The 20,936-nt window shown below is 38.8% G+C and overlaps 1 protein-coding gene across 1 annotated transcript in view; it reads left to right on the top strand.

The window, feature by feature from the left end:
• Window positions 1-17,317, top strand: part of LOC306755709 (uncharacterized protein) — a 30,760-nt gene extending 13,443 nt beyond the window's left edge. Inside the window, exons 10-11 of the mRNA XM_079240207.1 lie at window positions 8,002-8,154; window positions 16,930-17,317. Coding sequence (XP_079096333.1) covers window positions 8,002-8,154; window positions 16,930-17,106 — 330 coding nt within the window. The 3' untranslated portion in view covers window positions 17,107-17,317. The remainder of the gene's footprint in view (window positions 1-8,001; window positions 8,155-16,929) is intronic.
• The last annotated feature ends 3,619 nt before the right edge of the window (window positions 17,318-20,936 follow it).

The following is a 20,936-nucleotide window of genomic DNA, read 5'->3' as shown; positions in this document are numbered from 1 at the left end:
CAATAAATAATTTATATAATATTTAGTCATGTAAAAAAACCCAACATTTTTTTAGTCTGTTGTGATTCTTAATCATACTGCGCTTTTATGAAAATGTGCATATGTGTTGCTACTTGTCAATCCAAAGCATTAAAAGACATCCTTTTATTCTTTTTATCAGTCTCCCTGCAGACAGTTTTCGTATTATTAAAAAGTGGCTACTGCTGAGGCAAACAGACGTAGGCATTTCTTTCATCCTTCCAGTAGAGAAGGGGTAAGCCTGTGTGCTTTTTCCTTCTGCTGTTTGCATCTAAAATGATCTTTTAGCAGGTGAATTTCTTCTTTTTAACAAGTTTCAGTCCAAATTATTGCCATCCCTGAATTGGATGTGCACAATTTTGAAAATCTTTAGAAATGTATGACACAAGTATCAGCACCATTTTGAATAATGTGGATAAGTTCATCAAAACTTTTGGAGGTAAAGACTAATTTTGGGGTCATTTTCAGCATTAGAATAGAATAGATGGAAAGAAACATCTGATGTTTTGCAGTTTGTAAAGATATTAGATGATTCTGGTATCATATTGAAATTAGAAATACTATTAGGTGTATAAACAAAAAAAAAAGAAAGAAAAAAGCAACTGCAAAGACAAGGATGTGAGCTCAACATAAAGTCATAAAGATTTTGCAACTGTAAATAAATGTTTGCATATATTTTCAATTTATATTTATACATTTAGTTTTGTCATCATGCAAAAATAATTTGTCCAAAAAAATCTACTACTACTACTACTACAAATCAGTAGTAGTACTACGACACTACTACTACTACTAATGTGCAAAAAAGGATTTGTGTGGTCGTAAAAAATATCTACATTTGTGGAAAAATTTTTGTAAACATCCTTTCCACAGATGTGAAGCTCAAAACTGCATGCCAGATTCTGAGGTTGCAGTTGTGAATTTTGTCCTTCTTCATGCCTCTATCTGCATGGATGGTTGATAATAAAATTGTCCAATCAGAGAGCAGACGGCTTCCCACCCCTTCTGATAGGGTTGTTACTGTTTCAAGGTAAATATCATAGAAGTACAAGTGACGCTTGTTTTAGAGGAGCTGGGACCACGGTGAGCCTCCTTTATGCCCTGGTATCTCAGTGCTGTTGAAATAATAACCACAGTGCACGAAGGCCAGCTGGAGGAGAGCGACTGGGTGGAGGAGAAAGTGGTGGTTTGCAGGGAGAGAGAATCCGAAGCACCTGCTGCTCGAGTCTCGAACTTTATCATATTCACTTTGCAGCTCCAGACAGTGTTGCTCAGTCCGCAGAAACACCTTGTTGTAAAGCTGACTCATCAGGTTTTCCAACCATAGATTCAGACTGAATCAGATAGTTTTGTCTGATAATTTTACAGACTCCATCACATGCATTTTGTTGGATGTATTAAATAATAAAGTGTTAAACCACTCTGCTCAAATCATCAATGAGATAGAGGAAATTTGCAACTTCAGAGTCTGGCACGCAGTTTTGTGCTTTGCATCTGTGGACAGGATGATAGGAACTTATATTTTCCACAATAGCAAATTTTTTATGAACACAAAAATAATTTCCTGCATATTTTCCAGTATATTTATAAGTATAAACAAAAAAAAAAATTTGCAAACATTTATTTACAGCTGCATAATTGTTAAGATTTTATATTGAGCCCATAAAAGAAGAGCCATCAGAACCCACAGCTTGAGACATGTTCAGAGTTCGACCTGGTCATTTATTTGGACCACTGTCCTTCCCCTTTATGCATCAGAGGAATATGAAGTTATTTATCAAAGTGCTTCTGACACCTTAATGCTGAGAACTTTGCTTTTAAAAAAAAAAGACAGGTTATGGTAATCTGCAGATTCTAGCTTTCCCTGTTGGAGAAACCTGCACACATGTGGGTATAGCAAATTTCTCTGCACAGAGCGCCGAGGCCCGTTCGAGTCCTGCTGGGTGTTTTCATACACAAATTATTTGGTCTCTAATCACATTGTCTCAGTGTGTTAGTCTGGTTTTGAGGGTTTGATTTCATATTACTTCAGTCTAAGTTTGTCATAACACAATATTTTTTTCATTTTGGTGTAATAAAAACAAAATCTCTGTCATTTGACAGTTGAGTGATTTGTAAGATGTTGTGAGAGAGAAGTGCTAAGTTTTCAGCTGACTCTGTTGAAAACAAGCAAGATTTTTAAAGAGGTGCAAGCTGACCTGGAATAGTCTGGAGTGGCAGTTTCAGCCTATACCATCTGCTGCACCTCAAACCGGGTAGGGGTAATTGGGTGATGGCCAAAGAAGACACCATTACTCAAAAGAAAGAAACTTAAAGCCAAGACTAATGTTAGTAAAATCTTATAAATCTTTTTTTTTTCTGGGTTACTGTTCTCTGGACAGAGAGGATAGCAAAATAGAGCTCTTTGGGAATGCAGCTTCTTTGTAGCTCACTAAATGAAACCAGTAAAATGGGAACTCTGTTACTCCTTGCTGTGTGTGCTTTCTTGCCTCTTGTACTGGTGGTATTGAATGTATTTTTGGCGAGGAAAATGTGTTTTCAAGAGGTCTGAGAACTAAGTCTCAGGTCAAGGTTTTTGGTCTTTTAGTAGGACACAAAAGCCTAAATTCATGCACACACCTGCACAAAAAAAATGGTTGAAAAGGACATGACTGTTTGAAAGTGGCCAGCAACGGGACTCTTCTGCCACTGTGGAACGGAACTTGTAAATAGTTCAACTGCAGGGCAAAAGAGTTCCAAAAAACTGGAAATGGACGACTGTAGGACATTCAAGGTGGCTCCAAGCAGAAATTCAAGGCTGTTAACTGCTGTTTAAATGTTACAGGCAAATATTAGCAAATTATGCCAAAAATAGTTTCCATGATATTTATTTTATTTGCATTATTTTCCATTTTGGAAAGCTTTGTTTTACTCTTATGCGTTGTCATTGAAAATTTTATTAAAATATTTTTTCCCCTGAACATTCTGGCTAAACTCAGAAATGTGTGTGCTCTCACACAGCACGTGGCACAGAACTTGTCATAGAGTAGCATGAATAGCTGAATTTTCTCGACTTTATTGGGAACTGTTCTGCCAGTCTTCTCAAAATCCCCCTGTCACTACCACAATATGTGAAGGTGTGTCACGGAGTGTCAGACAGAGGAGACTCTTTCTTTCTCTCCCATTCTCCTCAGGCTCAGCCTCCTACACAAACCCCTACAGACAGATTGAGAGCAGTCATCAGGGGGCTGAACTTTTAAACTCACTTTGGGGACACACAACTGTGACACTCAGTGTGAGCAGGCCAGCAGCCAGTCCCATATTCAGTCACTAGTTACCAATGGTCAGAGTTGCTCGTGGTCTCATCCGAGAGCCCAGCAAGATGTGCAACCCATCACATTTGACTGCTGTCAGTCTCTTAAAGTCTTTTTTTTTTCCTCTTTGTCGTCTTCCTTTTTCCTCTTATGTTCAGTTGATAAGTCTTAAGCACTTGCCTGCTTGCTTTTTGTGTATCTCTTAAGTTAGAACATAACTTATATAACATTAAGACTGCACAAACAACCCAGCAAGTGCCTTGAAAGTCTTGTTTCAAAGGTGTTCTTTTGAATCATGATGCCTTTGTTTTTCCTTCAGCACCACCGCTTGGGAACTCAGATGCGACATCACTTTTACATTACAATAGTCCCAGTGATTTGATTGACAGACCTGGCATTTCTTTTATTATGCTTGCCTTTGTCTGGGACGGTGGCAGAATAGAAGTGGCTCTGAAGTTCCTAATGAACGAACTTTTCTTTTAATTTTGAGTGCAAATGCTGTATTACCCTATACATTTTATTCCTTTTTTCCCCCTGCGGCGAAGCATTTGTAAAGATATTTCCATCCCCTTTTTAGTTTTTTTATAAAGTAATTTTTTCTCATTTCTGAAGTCAAAAAATTGAATTTTAGCTTTGAATATGCTTTACATTAAGAGAAAATGCATCAGCTGAAGTGCTTGTTCTGCTACACTGTCGCTGCTATCCAATGCTGCTCCTGTTCTGATAAGTATGGCTGCAGGGGTTGGACTCCCACTCAACATGCAGAGCGACAATTTGGAATTCAGCGTGGCATGCCATCATGTGTTTGCTCGCTAAATGGTTGATTTGTCAGAGGTGCAGGTTTGTACTGCCTCTGCCCTCAATGAATAATGAATAAAGATAATATTTGTGTCTTGGTGCTTGAGGAACAGTGGGTGGGTGATCTTTGGCCTGAGATGAGAGGCGAACACACCTCCAAGTTCACTGGGAGTTGAACATGATTGTTTTCAGAGGTGGAAGATGACGATTTGTTCAGGTGGATAAAGCATGATGGTAGAAAAGAATGAAAGCAAGTTGATGTTGTTTTGGGTATAGGTATTACAGGTTTAAACAAATACCCCCTGCTTAAACCTGGGGGGCAACAGGATTATTCCAAAACAATGTTCTAGTATTTAGTCTTTCTTCTTATTTGTGCTTGTTTGTTTTTCTTGCACTTCACTTCTAGAAAGAAGTTTTCTTTAGTGCAGTGCCAGTTTTACAGTGACTTTCCCTGTTAGGAGCTCATTAACACCTAACTCACAGTAGTGCTGTCTTGACTAAGATGTAAGAATGATTTGTTAGCAGAAGAGAATAATTCAAGCTAATTTTTTAGAATGTATTCTGCTTAAAAAACCAACCTTACCATGAATTAAACATCTTGGTTTGCTTAGAAGTAACTCTTTGTTCCTCTGTGACTCTACAGACTTTATACTCTTCTTTCAGAGCAGAATTTGCTGTCCGATCACCCCCTCCAGTTATAAACAGTCTGAAACTTTCTTATGTATTTTTGTAACCTGATGAGGAAAAAAAAATCAGCGATGCACTTCCACAACCTTGTTTCAATGATTTGTTTGAAACTTTGCACTTTAAATGGCTGATTTTAAAGTCTGTGGTAGCGCATCTTGTTTTTTTGCTTTTACAAAATCTGACTTCCCAGTTACACTTTCCAGAGACGTGTATGGAGGCCACATCTGAGGAGGGAGGAGGCAAGATGACTGGCCTTTGATAAATAAACATTCACTTAAAGCTGAAGGCAGTCAAATCAGTCATGACACAACCACATCTTTTAATATTTTGTTGCAGCATACAGCTAAATTTATAGCTCTGTTGGACAGGCATGCACGACTTTGTAATGAGATCAATTTATTTCTAATTGAATTTACAATCTGGGAATAAGGTGTCACATCCCATTCAGATGTCTCAGATGAAGTATATTTATTTTATGACAAGCAGATATTTTCCGTTGGAGGATTTCTGCAGCTGAAGGCATCTCTGAAAACACGTTTAATGTAGTTCTTCTCCCCAATAATTTCCTGAAAAAGCAGAAAACACTCAAAAGTAATTATAAAAGGTACAAGACTGAATTTGTTTTTAAAAGACACATATAGTCTTTTAATGTAAAAATAGTGCTAATATTGTCCACAACACACAGACTGTAAATATAATTTAAAATACAAAGAAGTTCTTTGCTTGAGGGAATTTTTTTTCTATGTTTCTTGATATAGTATCACACCTTGTTTTAGCTTAGTAATACCATCTTTAACTTTTCTTTTGCTGCATAAGTACTAAATACTAGTGAATGACAAAAAAACATGCATTTTGTTGGCCTCATAGTATATTTGCCTAAATCATACATTAATGTTTTATAGGCATGATACGCAGTCGGTAAGAAATATTAGGTGAATTAGACAGATGTCATATGCTATAATCTGCTATTATGTGGCTGATTTATAAATAATACAGTTACAAATAGTACAGATCAGCACTGGATTGAGTTGAGTTTCTATTGAGTCACAGTGTGTCTTATCACATATATTATACACACACACACACACATATATATATGTGTGTATATATATATATATATATATATATATATATATATATATATATATATATATATATATATATATGTATATGTACTGCACAAAAAAATAAAGGGAACACTTAACACAATGTAACTCCAAGTCAACCGCACTTCTGTGAGATCAAACTGTCCACTTAGGAAGCAACACTGATTAACAATCAATTTCACATGCTGTTGTGCAAATGGAATAGACAACAGGTGGAAATTATTGGCAATAAAGGAGTGCTTCTGCAGGTGGTGACCACAGACCACTTCTCAGTTCTGATGCTTTCTGGCTGATGTTTTGGTCACTTTGAATGCTGGGGGTGCTTTCACTCTAGTGGTAGCATGAGACTACAAGTCTACAACCCACACAAGTGGCTCAGGTACTTCAGCTCATCCAGGATGGCACATCAGTGCGAGCTGTAGCAAGAAGGTTTGCTGTGTCTGTCAGCGTCGTGTCCAGAGCATGGAGGTGCTACCAGGAGACAGGCCAGTACATCAGGAGACATGGAGGAGGCCGTGGGAGGGCATCAACCCAGCAGCAGGACAACTACCTTCTGCTCTGTGCAAGGAGGAACAGGAGGAGCACTGCCAGAGTCCTGCAAAATGAGCTCCAGCAGGCCAAATATGTGCATTTGTCTGCTTAAACAGTCAGAAACAGACTCCATGAGGGTGGTATGAGGGCCTGATGTCCACAAGGTGGGGGTTGTGCTTACAGCCCAACACCGTGCAGGACGTTTGGCATTTGCCAGAGAACACCAAGATTGGCAAATTCGCCACTGGTGTCTTGTGCTCTTCACAGATGAAAGCAGGTTCACATTGAGCACATGTGACAGACGTGAAAGTCTAGAGACGTCGTGGAGAACGTTCTGCTGCCTGCAACATCCTCCAGCATGACTGGTTTGGCAGTGGGTCAGTAATGCTGTGGGGTGGCATTTCTTTGGAGGACTGCACAGCCCTCCATGTGCTCGCCAGAGGTAGCCTGACTGCCATTACGTACCGAGATGAGATCCTCAGACCCCTTGTGAGCTGGTGCAGTTGGCCCTGGGTTCCTCCTAATGCAAGACAATGCTAGACCTCATGTGTCTGGAGTGTGTCAGCAGTTCCTGGAACACAGAGGTATTGATGTTATGGACTGGCCCGCCCGTTCCCCAGACCTGAATCCAACTGAGCACATCTGGGACATCATGTGTTGCTCCGTCCACCAGCGCCAAGTTGCACCACAGACTGTCCAGGAGTTGGCGGATGCTTTGGTTCAGGTCTGGGAGGAGATTCCTCAGGAGAACATCCGCTGCCTCATCAGGAGCATGCCCAGGTGTTTTAGGGAGGTCATACAGGCACGCAGAGGCCACACACACTACTGAGCCTCATTTTGACTTATTAAAGGACATTACAACAAAGTTGGATCAGCCTGTAGTGTGTTTTTCCTCATTCATTTTGAGTACAACTCCAAATCCAGACCTCCATGGGTTGATACATTTGATTTTCATTGATAATTTTTGTGTGATTTTTGTTGTCATCACATTTTATTTATTGATATATTTATTTATATATATATATATATATATATATATATATATATATATATATATATATATATATATATATATGTGTATATATATATATGTGTATATATATATGTGTATATATGTATATATATATATGTATATATATATATATGTGTATATATGTATATATATATATGTATATATATATATATGTATATATATGTATATATATATATATGTATATATATGTATATATATATATGTATATATATGTATATATATATATATATATATATATATATATATATGTATATAAATATATATATATATATATATATGTATATAAATATATTTATATACATATATATGTATATAAATATATTTATATATATATATATATATATATATATATATATATATATATATATATATATATGTATATATATATGTATATAAACGTTTTTTGTCAAAGACAAGTGTGACACTGATGTGGGTCACTGATGTGTTGTTATAGAATACTGCAACAAGTGTGACCTGTCTTTTTTTATGCACCTCGTTTCACCTCAAGCTGCTCTTCTTTCTCTGTGCCCGCCAGGTGTGGTATCTGTCCGGCTGGGTGTGTTACCTTCAGTGGGAAAAGGCAAAGGAGCAGCAAGAAAAAGAGGGAAGAGAAGTGACAGAGGAGGAGAAGGAAGAATGGAGGGCACTGCAGGAGGCTGCCAGATCATATTTAACTAATGCTAAAAAGGTAACATGGATGAAGATAACATCAGTGAGCTACTTGCAGCTTTTTTCTATATAGTTTTATTTCTGCTAGTATTTAGGGATCTGTGCAGATTATGTCCAATTTATTCTGTGCATGGATGTCAAGTTTTCCACTTTTTATTGGTTTTAGTGTGTAATTTGGCACTTGGATGGATTGACACCTGTTGACAAGCTTGTTGTGACTAACTTGAAAAGTTCATTTTACCCCATAACTCTGCCACATTTTAAAGGGAAGCCATGGCTCTTTTTATGCCACCAGATTGTTGGTTAGCATGGTTTAGTTATTTCATAGTTTTTAATGAAACATTTAATTGTGGAAAAATTCTAAACCTTTTATGGATCCATTTTATTCGATTATATGAGTTTGTCTTAAATCATATCAATCCAAATAATTTAGGGTTTTCTGAGGATTTTAAAACGTAGTGCAGCATGTTTATGTATGGAATCAACTCCTGCCAAGGACACTCGGGAGACCCAGGGAATGTCTTAAAAAGCAGAAGTGTTTGCTGACAGAAACTCGATGGAGGACGGGTAAGGATGAACAGACCACATTAGTCCAGTTGGATGTCAGTCCAATTCCAACGGTTCTTCTTGCTCCAGGGTGCTCTTCTAGACGCTCGGCCTGTTACATGTGCATTCCCTTGATTTCTTTGTCTAGGCGGCTTTCACTGAATACTCTCATTCGCCGATGCTGAGTCACTGACATCTTATCTGAACAACCCTGATGGTGGGACAACTGACACCAGGATGTGGCCAACTAAGCAAGGCTTTTGACATTTACACCTTCCCCCCATTTTCAGTACTGTCAAGCAAAACAAGACACGAGTCAGTCTGAAGTAGATGATTGGTGTATGTTACAATCTTTTTTAATTAGTTGAATTATTTAATAAAACTAACACTTTAGCCAGTCACCTAAATTCCATTTTCTTTCAGTCTCATTAATGATTTAAAGAAATAAGCATGCTATGAAAAGTAACCGGATGAAAGTTAATTTCATTTTCAGTGCCTGTATTTTCTGAAGAATACATTCTTACTGTCTGCAGATAAATTATTGCAAGCTTTGCAGTTTCATATAAAATAGAAAGGTTTCGTAGGATGAATGTGGGTCCTGATAGCCTCTCCCATTATTATGTGCTGCACCAGTGGGTGCAGATGGATACATCCAGTATAGTGGATATTACAAAAGGTAAGAGATGGTTCTTGCAGAAAGTACAGGCAGTACTATGAACATGAGTATGGTCTTATTATGTTTCATTGTTTCCTCAGAAATGCCTGTGTTTAATCTCAAAGATGTTTGAATTTACCCTTAAGTCTCTTTCCAATTTCATCCTGGTCTTTCTCAGAGACACACATTCTCACACACACACTCTTTCTTTCACACTCACACACACACACACACACACACACACACACACACACACACACACACACACACACACACTGGGTGATGTGTCTCATTCATTCTGTCATTCTGTCAGAAAGTAATGCCTCCATGGAGCAGTGATTCATTTTAGTCTAAAATCCAATAGGCTTGTAAATCAGACTGCACAGACTGGAAGATGGCGGGCCCCACCCCCTATTTCTTTTTTTTTTTTTTTTCCTCTGCTTTTCACCCTCCCCATCCAGAACACAATCTCTTTCCTCCACTGCCACCCCGTCATGTTTTGCAGAGATGACTAGGACCAGCTTAGTGGTGGTATATTGACACCTGTCCCCCAGCCTTCAGTTTATTGACAGGACAGTCTAACCAGCATCCACTGGACATGTCCCTAACAGACAGAAGCAAGGTGGGCTTGAAAATGTTGAGAAGTAAAATAAGAGACCGCCGCTCATCTAGATGTGAAGTGCTGGCATTATGGTGATAGTTTGTGAAGAAGAAAAAAAAAACATTGTGGAAAACCACACAGAGAAATGAAGTGAATTAAGCACTTAAGCACTTCGCTTTTAAGAGAAAGAATGCAAAGAAATGAAAAAGTGAAAGACTGGTAGAAGAATTGGGCTTGGCGTTGGAGCGTGACAAGTAAACAGCAGAGCAGCTTCTTGTAGAATGAATGAAGCAACAGGCGCAGAATAATGTGAAAGGTAAAGGCACAAAGACCTTGAGAGGCGAGGAGGAATGTGTTGAAGACTGTGTCACTCCTGTTGTACTTATTTCCACACAGCTGGGTGTGTGTGTGTGTTTGCGCAGGTGTCCATTGTGCGGTTTTAAATTTTCCCTTGTTTGCACCCCTGCTTTGTTTCTGAGCATCAGTGTGAGTTTTAATTAGTAACGATGAATCAGTCTGCTGGTTAAAATGGGCTCAAAAATGGAAATGAGGCCTCAAAGCCCAACGGCGTGTCTTGGTGCCGGTCCACTTCTCTGCAAACTTTATACTTTTGGCGAGTATGTGTGTGTTTGTTTGGTGTTAGACATTGAGAGATGGCATGCTGGTAATTGAGGGCACACCTTATGTAGAGCCCCCTTCTGAAATGATGTGTGTTTGTGTGCACCAGTTTACATTTTCCAATCTTTTTTTTTTTCTTTTTTTAAATTGTCGGCAGTATTGTTTGTTTTGTTTTTTTTCTCAGACTTAACTTAAAATTCAGCCAAAATCTTCTCAAGAAGAATGATAGAGAAGAATGGATGATTTGAGAGGACAAGAAAAGAAGAGGAGCACTTGACCAGAACAGACCAGTTCGGGGATGAAGGAGGCGGGGAACAAGGGAAGAAATTGGAAGCAGGGTGGGCATGTGTCTGCAGGTGCACGGGGTGTCGCCTATGAATTGTGGTGAAAGTAAAATCAATAGTAAACCGGACGTGAAATGGAATTTGAGTCTCGGCCAGATTGGGTACAATTTGAGGAGGGATCTGCAGTGTATGCAGACAATGTTCAGTGTGTGTGTGTGTGTGTGTGTGTGTTATAGACAGTGTGTGTAGGAAGACAGCTAGGGCAAAGGGAGGTCAAAAGCTTTACTATTTGAAGTGTCTGAAAGGGTGTCCCACGAGCACAGATGGTGGGTAGTGTCGGTCCATGGTGAGCTAGTCATGTAATTTTAATGTCTTTTCTTTACAAAGATGTAACTGGAGGACTCGGGTGTTAAGTTGTGCGCATGTGTGAGAGTGCTGTCAGCTCCCTCGAGACTGCCAGCGACATGGCCTGTTCACACTCCAGGAGCTCTAATCTCAGCCATTGTCACACCCTTGCTAGTGAAGTGTGTTAATGTTTGTATGACAGCAGGATGCAGCGGGAACTTAACATCAAACAGGCGCGTTGGAACCATTTCGTTTCTGTCCTCTTACTAAATAAAAGGATCCAGCGGAGGAGGACTTTGTGTGTTCTGAAAATGAGATTGAGGCCACAGAGAAAACTAGATAGCAGGTCATGATTTCAGCACTATTCTGCCAAAGTAGAAGACGAGTTTGTGTGCTTGTCTCTCTCTCTCTCTCCGGGTGTCTGTGTGCACTTGCAAACATGCAAGCATATAGATGAGAGTAAGAAGACATATCTATCTCCTTGACAGGAAGGTCATCTAGTGAGAATGTATGAGTGCACGGCGCAAAAAAAAAAAAAAAAAAAGAAAAGAAGCACAAAATAACTGCAGAGAGAAAGTGGTCAGGAGCTGGGAGAAGGATGGGATTAGCAAAAGAAATAAAAGAAAAGGTGAAATGAAAGTGGAAGTCAAGCATAGGTGTGAAGACGAAGGTGAACAATGATGGAATGATTAGGCTTTTACGCATAATCAGCCCGTCTTTTATCAGCCATGCGAGTTGCAGAAAAAAAAGCTTTCTGCCAAGTAATGAACGAAAAAGGCTGTATTTTTGTATAATGGCCACATTAGTGTGCATATTTGCACCTTTGTCTTCATACAGGACTATAATTCAGACAATTCAGACATTTTATATAATGCATGCATCTAAAGAAAGGGGAAGAAAAAAAGTACCTCAGATATTATATATTATTGTATCATTTTAGGCTGTTAATTAGTTCTCATTTTCTTTCTTACCCATTCATACTTACATCTATACAAGTCTGAAGCCAGAACGGATTGCCTGCAGGCTGCAGCGTAATGACCATAAACAGTATAAGACCCCAAGTGAATACGATTTAGTTTTATTAAATTCTATCAGCCTGTTCAGTTCTGTTGCTCTAATTAGCATGAATTCAATTTGCTGGCTTTTTTTCTCTAAACATTTCTCATCTATAAAGGATGTCATGTTGATTTATGCAACATTGTGTCACTAAACGTTCGCAAACATGGAGCTTAAAGTTTAAAAAAAAATTTCGTCCTGTTTTTAAGGTTTTACTTCCCACAGTGGGCAGCATAGCAAACTGTTGGACATTTACTCCCAAAACAAAGGAATCAGTGTAGGCTGCTGTTACTCTGTTTCCAGTCAATATTTTGAGGGTTTTTTTTTAAAGCAAAAACTTAAGATCAGTCACATTTGACGGCAGCATAACAGGAGCATTAGCAAGAATTATGCAGAGACCCACATTTGTTTAGCACAACAATCCTTTTGAGTAAAACACTTATAATAAGTGACAACGTTAACAAAGTGGAGAGGATCACCTTCATCAGTGTTGCACTTTTATGGTTAGAAATAAAATGATGTTTTCCACATCTGAGAGGCACAGGTTGCATGTGAGAACGCAAATCTGTCTGATTTATCAGACTTTCTGCTGATTCTACCCAACCAGCTCATAGGTACCGAGTCTGGAAATGTGCTAGTGCAACTATGTGTGTGCAGATAAGAATCATTATTTAGCACTTCTTTCTGGTCACTTGTATGTTGCCTTGTGCTTGTCAGTGTTGCATCCACATACATCTCAGATATCACATTTTAACACAAAGACATCCATCATATGGAATAAGTAAGCTTGACTTCCTGTGCACTAGGCTATGATGATATCCTTTTGTCCCGATTTGATTCGATTCCGATTTTTTTAATTTTTGTACAAACTTTTTTGCAAGTCATGAAAAAACAACCCAAGAAGTAAAGTAAAAAGACCAATAAAAACAATAAAAATGACAAAAGTTATAAAATGGATTATATGGTTTTTTTTTTAAAGAAAAAAAATAGACTTTTGTTACAAAAAAAATACATTTTAAAATTGTGAAGCAAAAACTCCAAATATTATTTTTTTCGATTCGATTTACAACCCATACTGTGCACTCTACTTGGGAACCACTGGTGTATTTCCAGTTGAAGAAACCGTCCTCTTGTATTTACTAGCAGCTGTGGACAAAATCTGAACTTGTTCCTCTGGTTTTCACATCTAAAAATGGCTTCATGGGACAGAGTTAGAATTTTGTGACAGTCATGGCGGTACATTATGAGATATTTCATTGATTGTGTGAAAGCGCATCCCGGTCAGAGGAACACATAACTCTCATTTCTCCACCTTTCAATTAATGTGAAAAAAATGCATTTTGGTCAGAAAAAAATGAGTTGACTGGACCAACCAACATTACCATTCTCAGAGCTGTACCAGCATGCTTACTAAGAGATTAGAAAGTGGACATTTAGAGCAGATGTGTCCAAGTGGAGTCTCTGTGTGCAAGTGTGTAAAAGTGTGAGCTGTTATAGCTGTGGTCAAGTGCTTTTTGGGCCGTGACTCAGGGCTTGAAAATGGAGCAAAGTGGACCATGAAAAAGTTATACGATCACACACACACACACACTCTCCCTCCCTCTCTAGGCAGCTCTCTGGGCCGTGAAAGTGAGGAGAGAAAACAGGTTGTTGTAAATGAGAAATTCTTGTGTTTTTTTTTTCCCCCCCCCTTTTCTTTGCAACAGCCATGCTGATCTCAGCAGCGCTCATTGCAGAATGTGGAAAGAATTGCTTCTGTTTGTTTTGCACTCTCTCAAAGTACTGCAATGAATAATAACATCCCATCCAGCAGACACAACATGCTATTGATTTGTAGTAAATATCACCTCGCCACCTACATATACAATTTCCAAGTAGCATTCAGTATTTTAAACATTGAGCTTTGTTTTCAAGCATTCCCTCAATGCGTCGTTATTTCTGTAATGCAGCTCACGTGAAAGTCATTCTTTACTTTTCACCTGAAGCTGTACGGTGCATCTATTCTGGGTATTGCGCCAAGCCCATTGTGAAGCACTCCTCACTTTTTCCTCAGCGTTTGATGCGGATACACATCTCTGGGCATTTTAGAGTTATACTGTTGTAATGAAAATCACTGTGTTTTGTGTGTGTGTGTGTGTGTGTGTGTGGCTGTGTGTGTGTGTGTGTGTGTGTGTGTGTGTGTGTGTGTGTGTGTGTGTGTGTGTGTGTGTGTGTGTGTGTGTGTGTGTGTGTGTGTGCGTGCGCGCGTATGTGCATCTGTGGTGCTTTTAAAGAGCCTGAAAGGGTCAGCTCTCCCCAGGTATTCGACCTTGTGCTAGGACCTGGGTCACGCACTACCTCCCTGGAGCGCCAACCTGCAGAGACAGCATCCACTTAAATATACACATAGACACACACTACACATTCTAACACTCCAAATGAGTTCCCATGGGACTGCGTGTCTCCTGTCAGGACCTGCTGTTGCTTGGAGACTGGTCCTGGGGCAAAGCAGTCACTCTGTGTCTCCACTGGCCTCGTTACATTGAGTAAGAATGATGGCACTCAGTTCCTTGTTGTTCAGGGGCTCAATCAGCTGTGTGTTAACTGTATGCATTTGCTAGACTAAATAAAGTAATACTCTCCAGATCTCATAAACCCACCCACCGTCTTTTTCTTTTGTTTCCAGAAAGAGATGCTTAGATTTAAATTGCTGCATCCGCTCCCTTTACTGGATATTTTACATGCACACACAAACACAATGTTATGCTTCCTGTCCTTAGTGGTAGCACGAGTGGTTTTATCACCCAGCTCCACTTTCAGTTCAGTAATTACACACAAGCAGGGTATTTTACAGAGATAAATTTGCTGGCAGCTCTGAGAGCAGCACCGTTTTTTTATCTCGCTCTTTCACAGCATATTTCACTGTGATAACTCTGATTATGTCCTTATGCACGTGCACGTGAACACCACACAACCACATGTGTTTTAGGATGCCTTTCGCTGTGTGTATTTCGTGTCGTAACGGCAAGAGGAAGATAAATGCCCCCCCTCCCCTCACCCCACCTCCTTCCCCCTATTTTTTAAAAAAAAGTTTTGTCTCCCGTGCAGCTAAACTGTGTATCAAATGTGCTGATTTGCCAAATGAAAGACAAAAAGTGTTTACCAGCATTTTGTGAGCCTCGTTCTGCCTTGCTGACAGAGTGCAGATACTGTTAGATTTTTCAGGCGGCCTAACCAGCACTCGGAGACTTAAAACCTCGGGGCTGCTTGCACGCTTCTCTCAACTGCTGGCTGCTGCCAATGGATGGTGCAGCGATGCATCATTAACTCCAGCGACAGGTCAAAAGATTCTTTGTTGAGAAGTTTCCACCGCAGCTTAAACAGTGCATTTTTGCACTTCATACTTAGTCTCAGCTAAGCTGCTCAGAATATTGGAACTGGATCAGTTTCACTATCATATTTACACAAAGTTAAATTATTTCAGTATCTGACCTCAGGCCAAATATTCTACAATTACATCCATCAAGACCTTTTTAAATCAAGCATTAACCATCCTTAATGAAAAAGAAGATGAGGTACCATCATTAGCCTTGTATTATGTTTAAATTGACTTGATTTCCTACTTTGAATATGTTAAGAAATCAGATCTGGTCCAACTGCTTCATGCGGCAACCGTGACGTCATGTTTTGTGAAACATCTTTTATTCTGCCAACTATTTCCCCCAAGAAAATGCAAAGATTTTGGCTGCATAAACTGTACATTTAAAATAGAACAGACCGTTTTAATGTAACATGAGAATGTAACATTTTAGTTAGTTGAGCAACAAACTTGTAACTCGCTTGTAGTTGTAAAATAATTGTGATGGTTCAGATTGTTTTTTTTTCTGGTTTTAAACTTTTTTCCTTAAATTTTTAGTATATCTTGCCCTCAAAATCAAAAGTGTTGTAAATGATCTCATTTACGCACTGTGACATTTGAATTAGAGAGTTATTTCTAGCCTATGTATCTTTCTTCATCCCTATTAAATACACTTTAAATGAATGTGTAAACAAATGAGTAAATAAACAAATTCATTCATGAATGAAGACATTTGGACTTGAAATAGGACAAGCAAAGGAATATCAGTGAGGAAGGCTTTGCACATAAAGGAGATGCTACTAGTTACTAGCACCTTCTAGTGCTTGTAATTTAAATGCTCCCACTTCCAGGAAGAATAGCTGGACTCCAACAGCTACTGGAGATCAAAATAAAAACAAATACAAACAGTTGTACTGGTTTCACACACTCTTACATAGTAACTAAAAGAGGAAGTGTCTGTAAACTTAGAGAAGAGTTGCTCTAAGTTTACAAAGCTTGTGGAGAAGAAAGTGTCCAGTTCACCCGGTCAGGTTTAAATAAAAAGAAAACTAACTACACTGTATCTTCAACAAAGCATCATGCACAGGTACAGTAGCGTAATGCAGCCCTTGATAACACACTAGAGACAAGCATCAGAAATAAAAGTAGTTTTTTAGACATTACAAGTCATATGATTGCAGTCTTTTCTGATATCAAGAGGTCTAGATTTCTGTTCTACCTGGACATTTTTAATAAAGTATCTTTTTCACAGCACTTTGTCGCTTGAATAAAATGGATCATCTGCTTTTGTCCGTGTGTGTGTGTGTGTGTGTGTGTGTGTGTGTGTGTGTGTGTCTGTGTGTGTTCACCAGCTGCACAGTAAGCTGCGATGTGACGACCAACCAATGTTGGAGCATGTGGAGCAGCTGCTTGGTGAATTGGGAGGAGAGCTTGAGGCAGAAGATGGAGAACCGGTCCTGGATGACGACTATGAACCCTGTAGCGATGAGGAAGAGAGCGATGATGCAGAAGCCCCCATGGAGCACTGACCCCATCGCCTTACTTGTGATATGACTTTTGCCCATCCTGCTTCTTTATGGTGGTGTGCTCTGTAAAGTGCCTTTTTCACCGTTTCCCTTTATCACCTTCTTATCAAAGATGAAATTGATACGGAGTATTATCAAAAGATGCAGCCGACTGATTCTTTTTCAGTCAAGTCATTAAATGTTTTTGCTGAAATAAATGCATACTTGAGTAGTGTTTTGCTTGATCTCCCTGACAGATGTCAATGAAAGAAATGAATCTTAAAGCTTTAATTCTCACCAGCAGCGAATGCAAAACGCCTTTGAATGCTTTCCCCTCTTCCGCACACCCACGCTCAGCTTCTACGAGCAGACATGCATGACACACGCACAAATACAAACAAAAAACATCAAGAAGGCACGTTAATTACTTTTAACTCTTCCTTGGTTCAGTTGCAAGAGCAGCAGCACTTTATTCTTCTGTCAGACTCTTAAGTGAAACTGCCCGCTAAAAAAAAACACTGCTGTTTTAATATACACCTCTAAAAGCCAACAGATATATGTGCTGCATCCATGGTTATATTATTCACATTATGCTCCAGCTTAATATTTTCGCTGGTTTTTTTTTTTTTTTTTTTTTTTTTTTTTTGGTAACTCACTGGATTCAGTAACACAAGACAAAGGAGAGAATTTGACGTTAAGTTATGCAGAGTGCATTTCTCTCGCTCTCTGCTAAACTGTTCAGTGACGTGCCTCTCTTTAAGGAGAATTGGACTTGACTTTTTAAACTAGTTCCCAATTTATAGTCTTTTAACAGCCCAATGCTGTTATTGTCATAAAAGCATGGGTTGGTGTAATGGCATTGCACAATAACAGAAAAAAGATGCTGTCAGCTCTCCTTTGTATTTTCTTTTACATCTCCGTGCTGCAAGGTGAAGAGTTTGTGCATGTGAGAGGTGGACTCCTACAAATTGCTGTCATTTGTGGACAAAGAATGTGTTCTTTGTACAGCGAAAAGCAGAAAAGCATTCACTACATAACTATCTACTGGTTCAAGGCAGGTGGATTAAGCTGAAAAGATTTCAAGCCACTACAAACATCACAGGTCCTAATATCTCCAAATAGTAAAGACACAAAAACAGAGTTATCAAAACAGCTTTTGCTCTGACATAAACCAACTTAATATTATTAGCATAATGCGTTTTTGTATTTTGTATGCTAGCATGATAAAATTTACAAATGAGAATACAATTTATCTTATCTGAAGTTAATATATTAAGTAGCTATACGGGCAGTCTCCAAGAAGAAAAGATGACCATCAACAAACAAACAGTGCCGTTTTGAAAATGGAGAAAAATCAATGGAAAAAAAAAAAATCAATGAACTACATTAAACATCGAGGATTAAAAAAGCATCATGAAAATGAAAGCTTTTGCAACAAGCTATCACATTACTCTGATTTACAAAGTCCCATTGAAAAAATGGTTTTTAATTTCCTATTAGAAATACTGGGTGAGTTTGCTTTGTTGACATAAAGAGGCGGAGGGAGTTCCACGGGTCAGAAGCATCCAAACAGAATGGATCCATAGTCATACTACTAATGACAAAATGTATGTTTAAAAGAAGAACAACAAATGAGCTGAGCTGGTCTGCCGAGTGTAAAAGGGAAAAATGTCTCCTATAGAGGGAGAAACGAGGTTTTTTAAAGTTTCATAGAAAAGTAAAAAGGCCTTGAAGTCAATTCTTAAAGATACAAGCAGCCTGCATGGCTTCTAACAACATCTGGGCAGATGTAAACCTTTTTCTTTGTTTTACTTAAAGGTGGAGTATGTAAGATTTTCAATATTTTTAAAATAGATTAACTAAAAAAATAACTACAATCATAATTAGATAATTTTATGAACATGTAGGTTCCAGTCTGTCCATATTTGATGTATTATTAAATTACAAGTTTATTTAATGACAAAGACCCTTCTTAAATGTTTGCCTACCAGTAAAAAAAAAAGTGCTTTTTGTCATTAATTAAACTTGTAATTTAATAACGGATCAAATATGGACAGACTGGAACCTACATATTCAAAAAACTATCATAATTATGATTGTAGTTATTTTATTAGTTAATTTATTTGGAAAATATTGAAAATCTTACATACCCCACCTTTAAACCTCTAGCTGCGTCGTTCTGCTCCAGCTGTAGTTTCCAAAGTCTTGTCAGGTTGTGAGGTTATAGTATGACAGCAGTTTAAAAGGGTTGATTTATATAGGCGGTTCCAAACCTTAGTGGAAAAACTACTAAATATATTTTGTAAACATTTTAAAATAGTTTCTACTCCTTCTGAATATTTAGTGGAATGACTGACTTTTATACTTCCCCGAAGTATATTTTGGTTCATGGTTTTCTCTCTAAAAGCCTTAAGCAGAGGAGAGGTTACATGATGTGACACATGTGCTGAAACACGTAATCATTCAGCTGAGCATTTCTCAATGCACCATATCCCTGTGAGCGAGCGCGACACACCATGGGGTATCTGCTGCCACACGGCCGCTTTGAAGAATTTCATAACTGGTACACAGAAACGTTATCTGAGATCCTGCAGCAGATAGTGACCCAGCTGCAAGCTGAGAGGCTTGTTTGGAGACGTACAGGGTCAGATCCAGCGATCTGATTGTGTATGTTTGTATTTAAGGAGCATAAAGTACAGCTCAGGAGAAAAAGTTACAGAGATAAAGTCTGTGTGTGTGTGTGTGCTGCACATTATCGTAGCTTAATGTGGTATGAAGTTTAGTTATTTGTAGACTAGGCTTTGCTCAGAAATATTTATGTCTGAGACTTTTAGTTTATGGTAATGTACCGGCACAGGCCTTGAGGAATGACTACCTGGAGCTATTCTGTCATCTAGCATTTGCTTTTTCTAATTAAAGTGGGCTCTAGCATGTATATGTGTTTCTGTGTTTATGTGTGTGTATTGTGACATGTGTCTATGTGGTGCATATGCAACACTGTGATTAATGACTCCAGGGGTGAGTGAATACTGGCGGTCAGCCTTATCTGGTTATTCTGAGCTGACCTAGTGTGAGTGGACCATGGTGGACACAAAGCCCCAGGTGATCTCAAAATCCTTGGCCATTGTCTCACCTGTACATCAGCTTCAGCACTGCAGGCGTATTTTCACTTGCTGAGAGGGGGGAGAGTGCAGTTTCCACACAAGGGCACACATTCAATCACCGGTAAAGGACACTCACTGTTTTCTGGCCTTCTCTCCCACTCTGGTTGGAAATCGCCCTCTAAAAGGCCAGAATGGTGTTCTGATAGGGATAATACAGCAGTACTTGTGTTATTGTATTTGCACACGGTTCTGACTGTTTAAATTAGTTGGAAATGACAAAACCAAAAAGAAAAAAGTAACTTTTTATTGTACGTAAAGTGAAATCCCTGAATGCAGTCATATATTTAGAAAATTTATCATATTTACCTATCAGCTGTGTCAGCCTATATTAATAGACCTTAGCAGCATTTGCTCAGTCTCCTGGGAAACCAACCAATAATTAGTGAGTGTGTTCGTGCTTGTATGTGTTTTTTTTTAATAATCGACGGTAATGAGATGAGGGGAGGGGAGAATAATCCTGGATTAACAGCTTAAAAATGCATGTGTTGTCATAACAACATCCTTATTGGGTCTTAATCATCAAAATGCAGTCCCACAACTCCGTATGCATGCATAGGCTACAACACAGCCCTCACCAGCAGTCCAGTCAGATGTAACTTAACTTTTTGAGCTCTGGGTACACTGTTTATCCTGTGTTGGTGTGTGTGTGTTCATTTAACTTAACTAGACAGCTAACTGGAGTTCTCCTCT

This window comes from Telmatherina bonti (assembly GCF_933228915.1).
Source record: "Telmatherina bonti genome assembly, chromosome: 5".
NCBI lineage: Eukaryota > Metazoa > Chordata > Actinopteri > Atheriniformes > Telmatherinidae > Telmatherina > Telmatherina bonti.
Note: the sequence above shows the minus strand (reverse complement) of the source record. Positions and strands in the feature narration are given on the sequence as shown.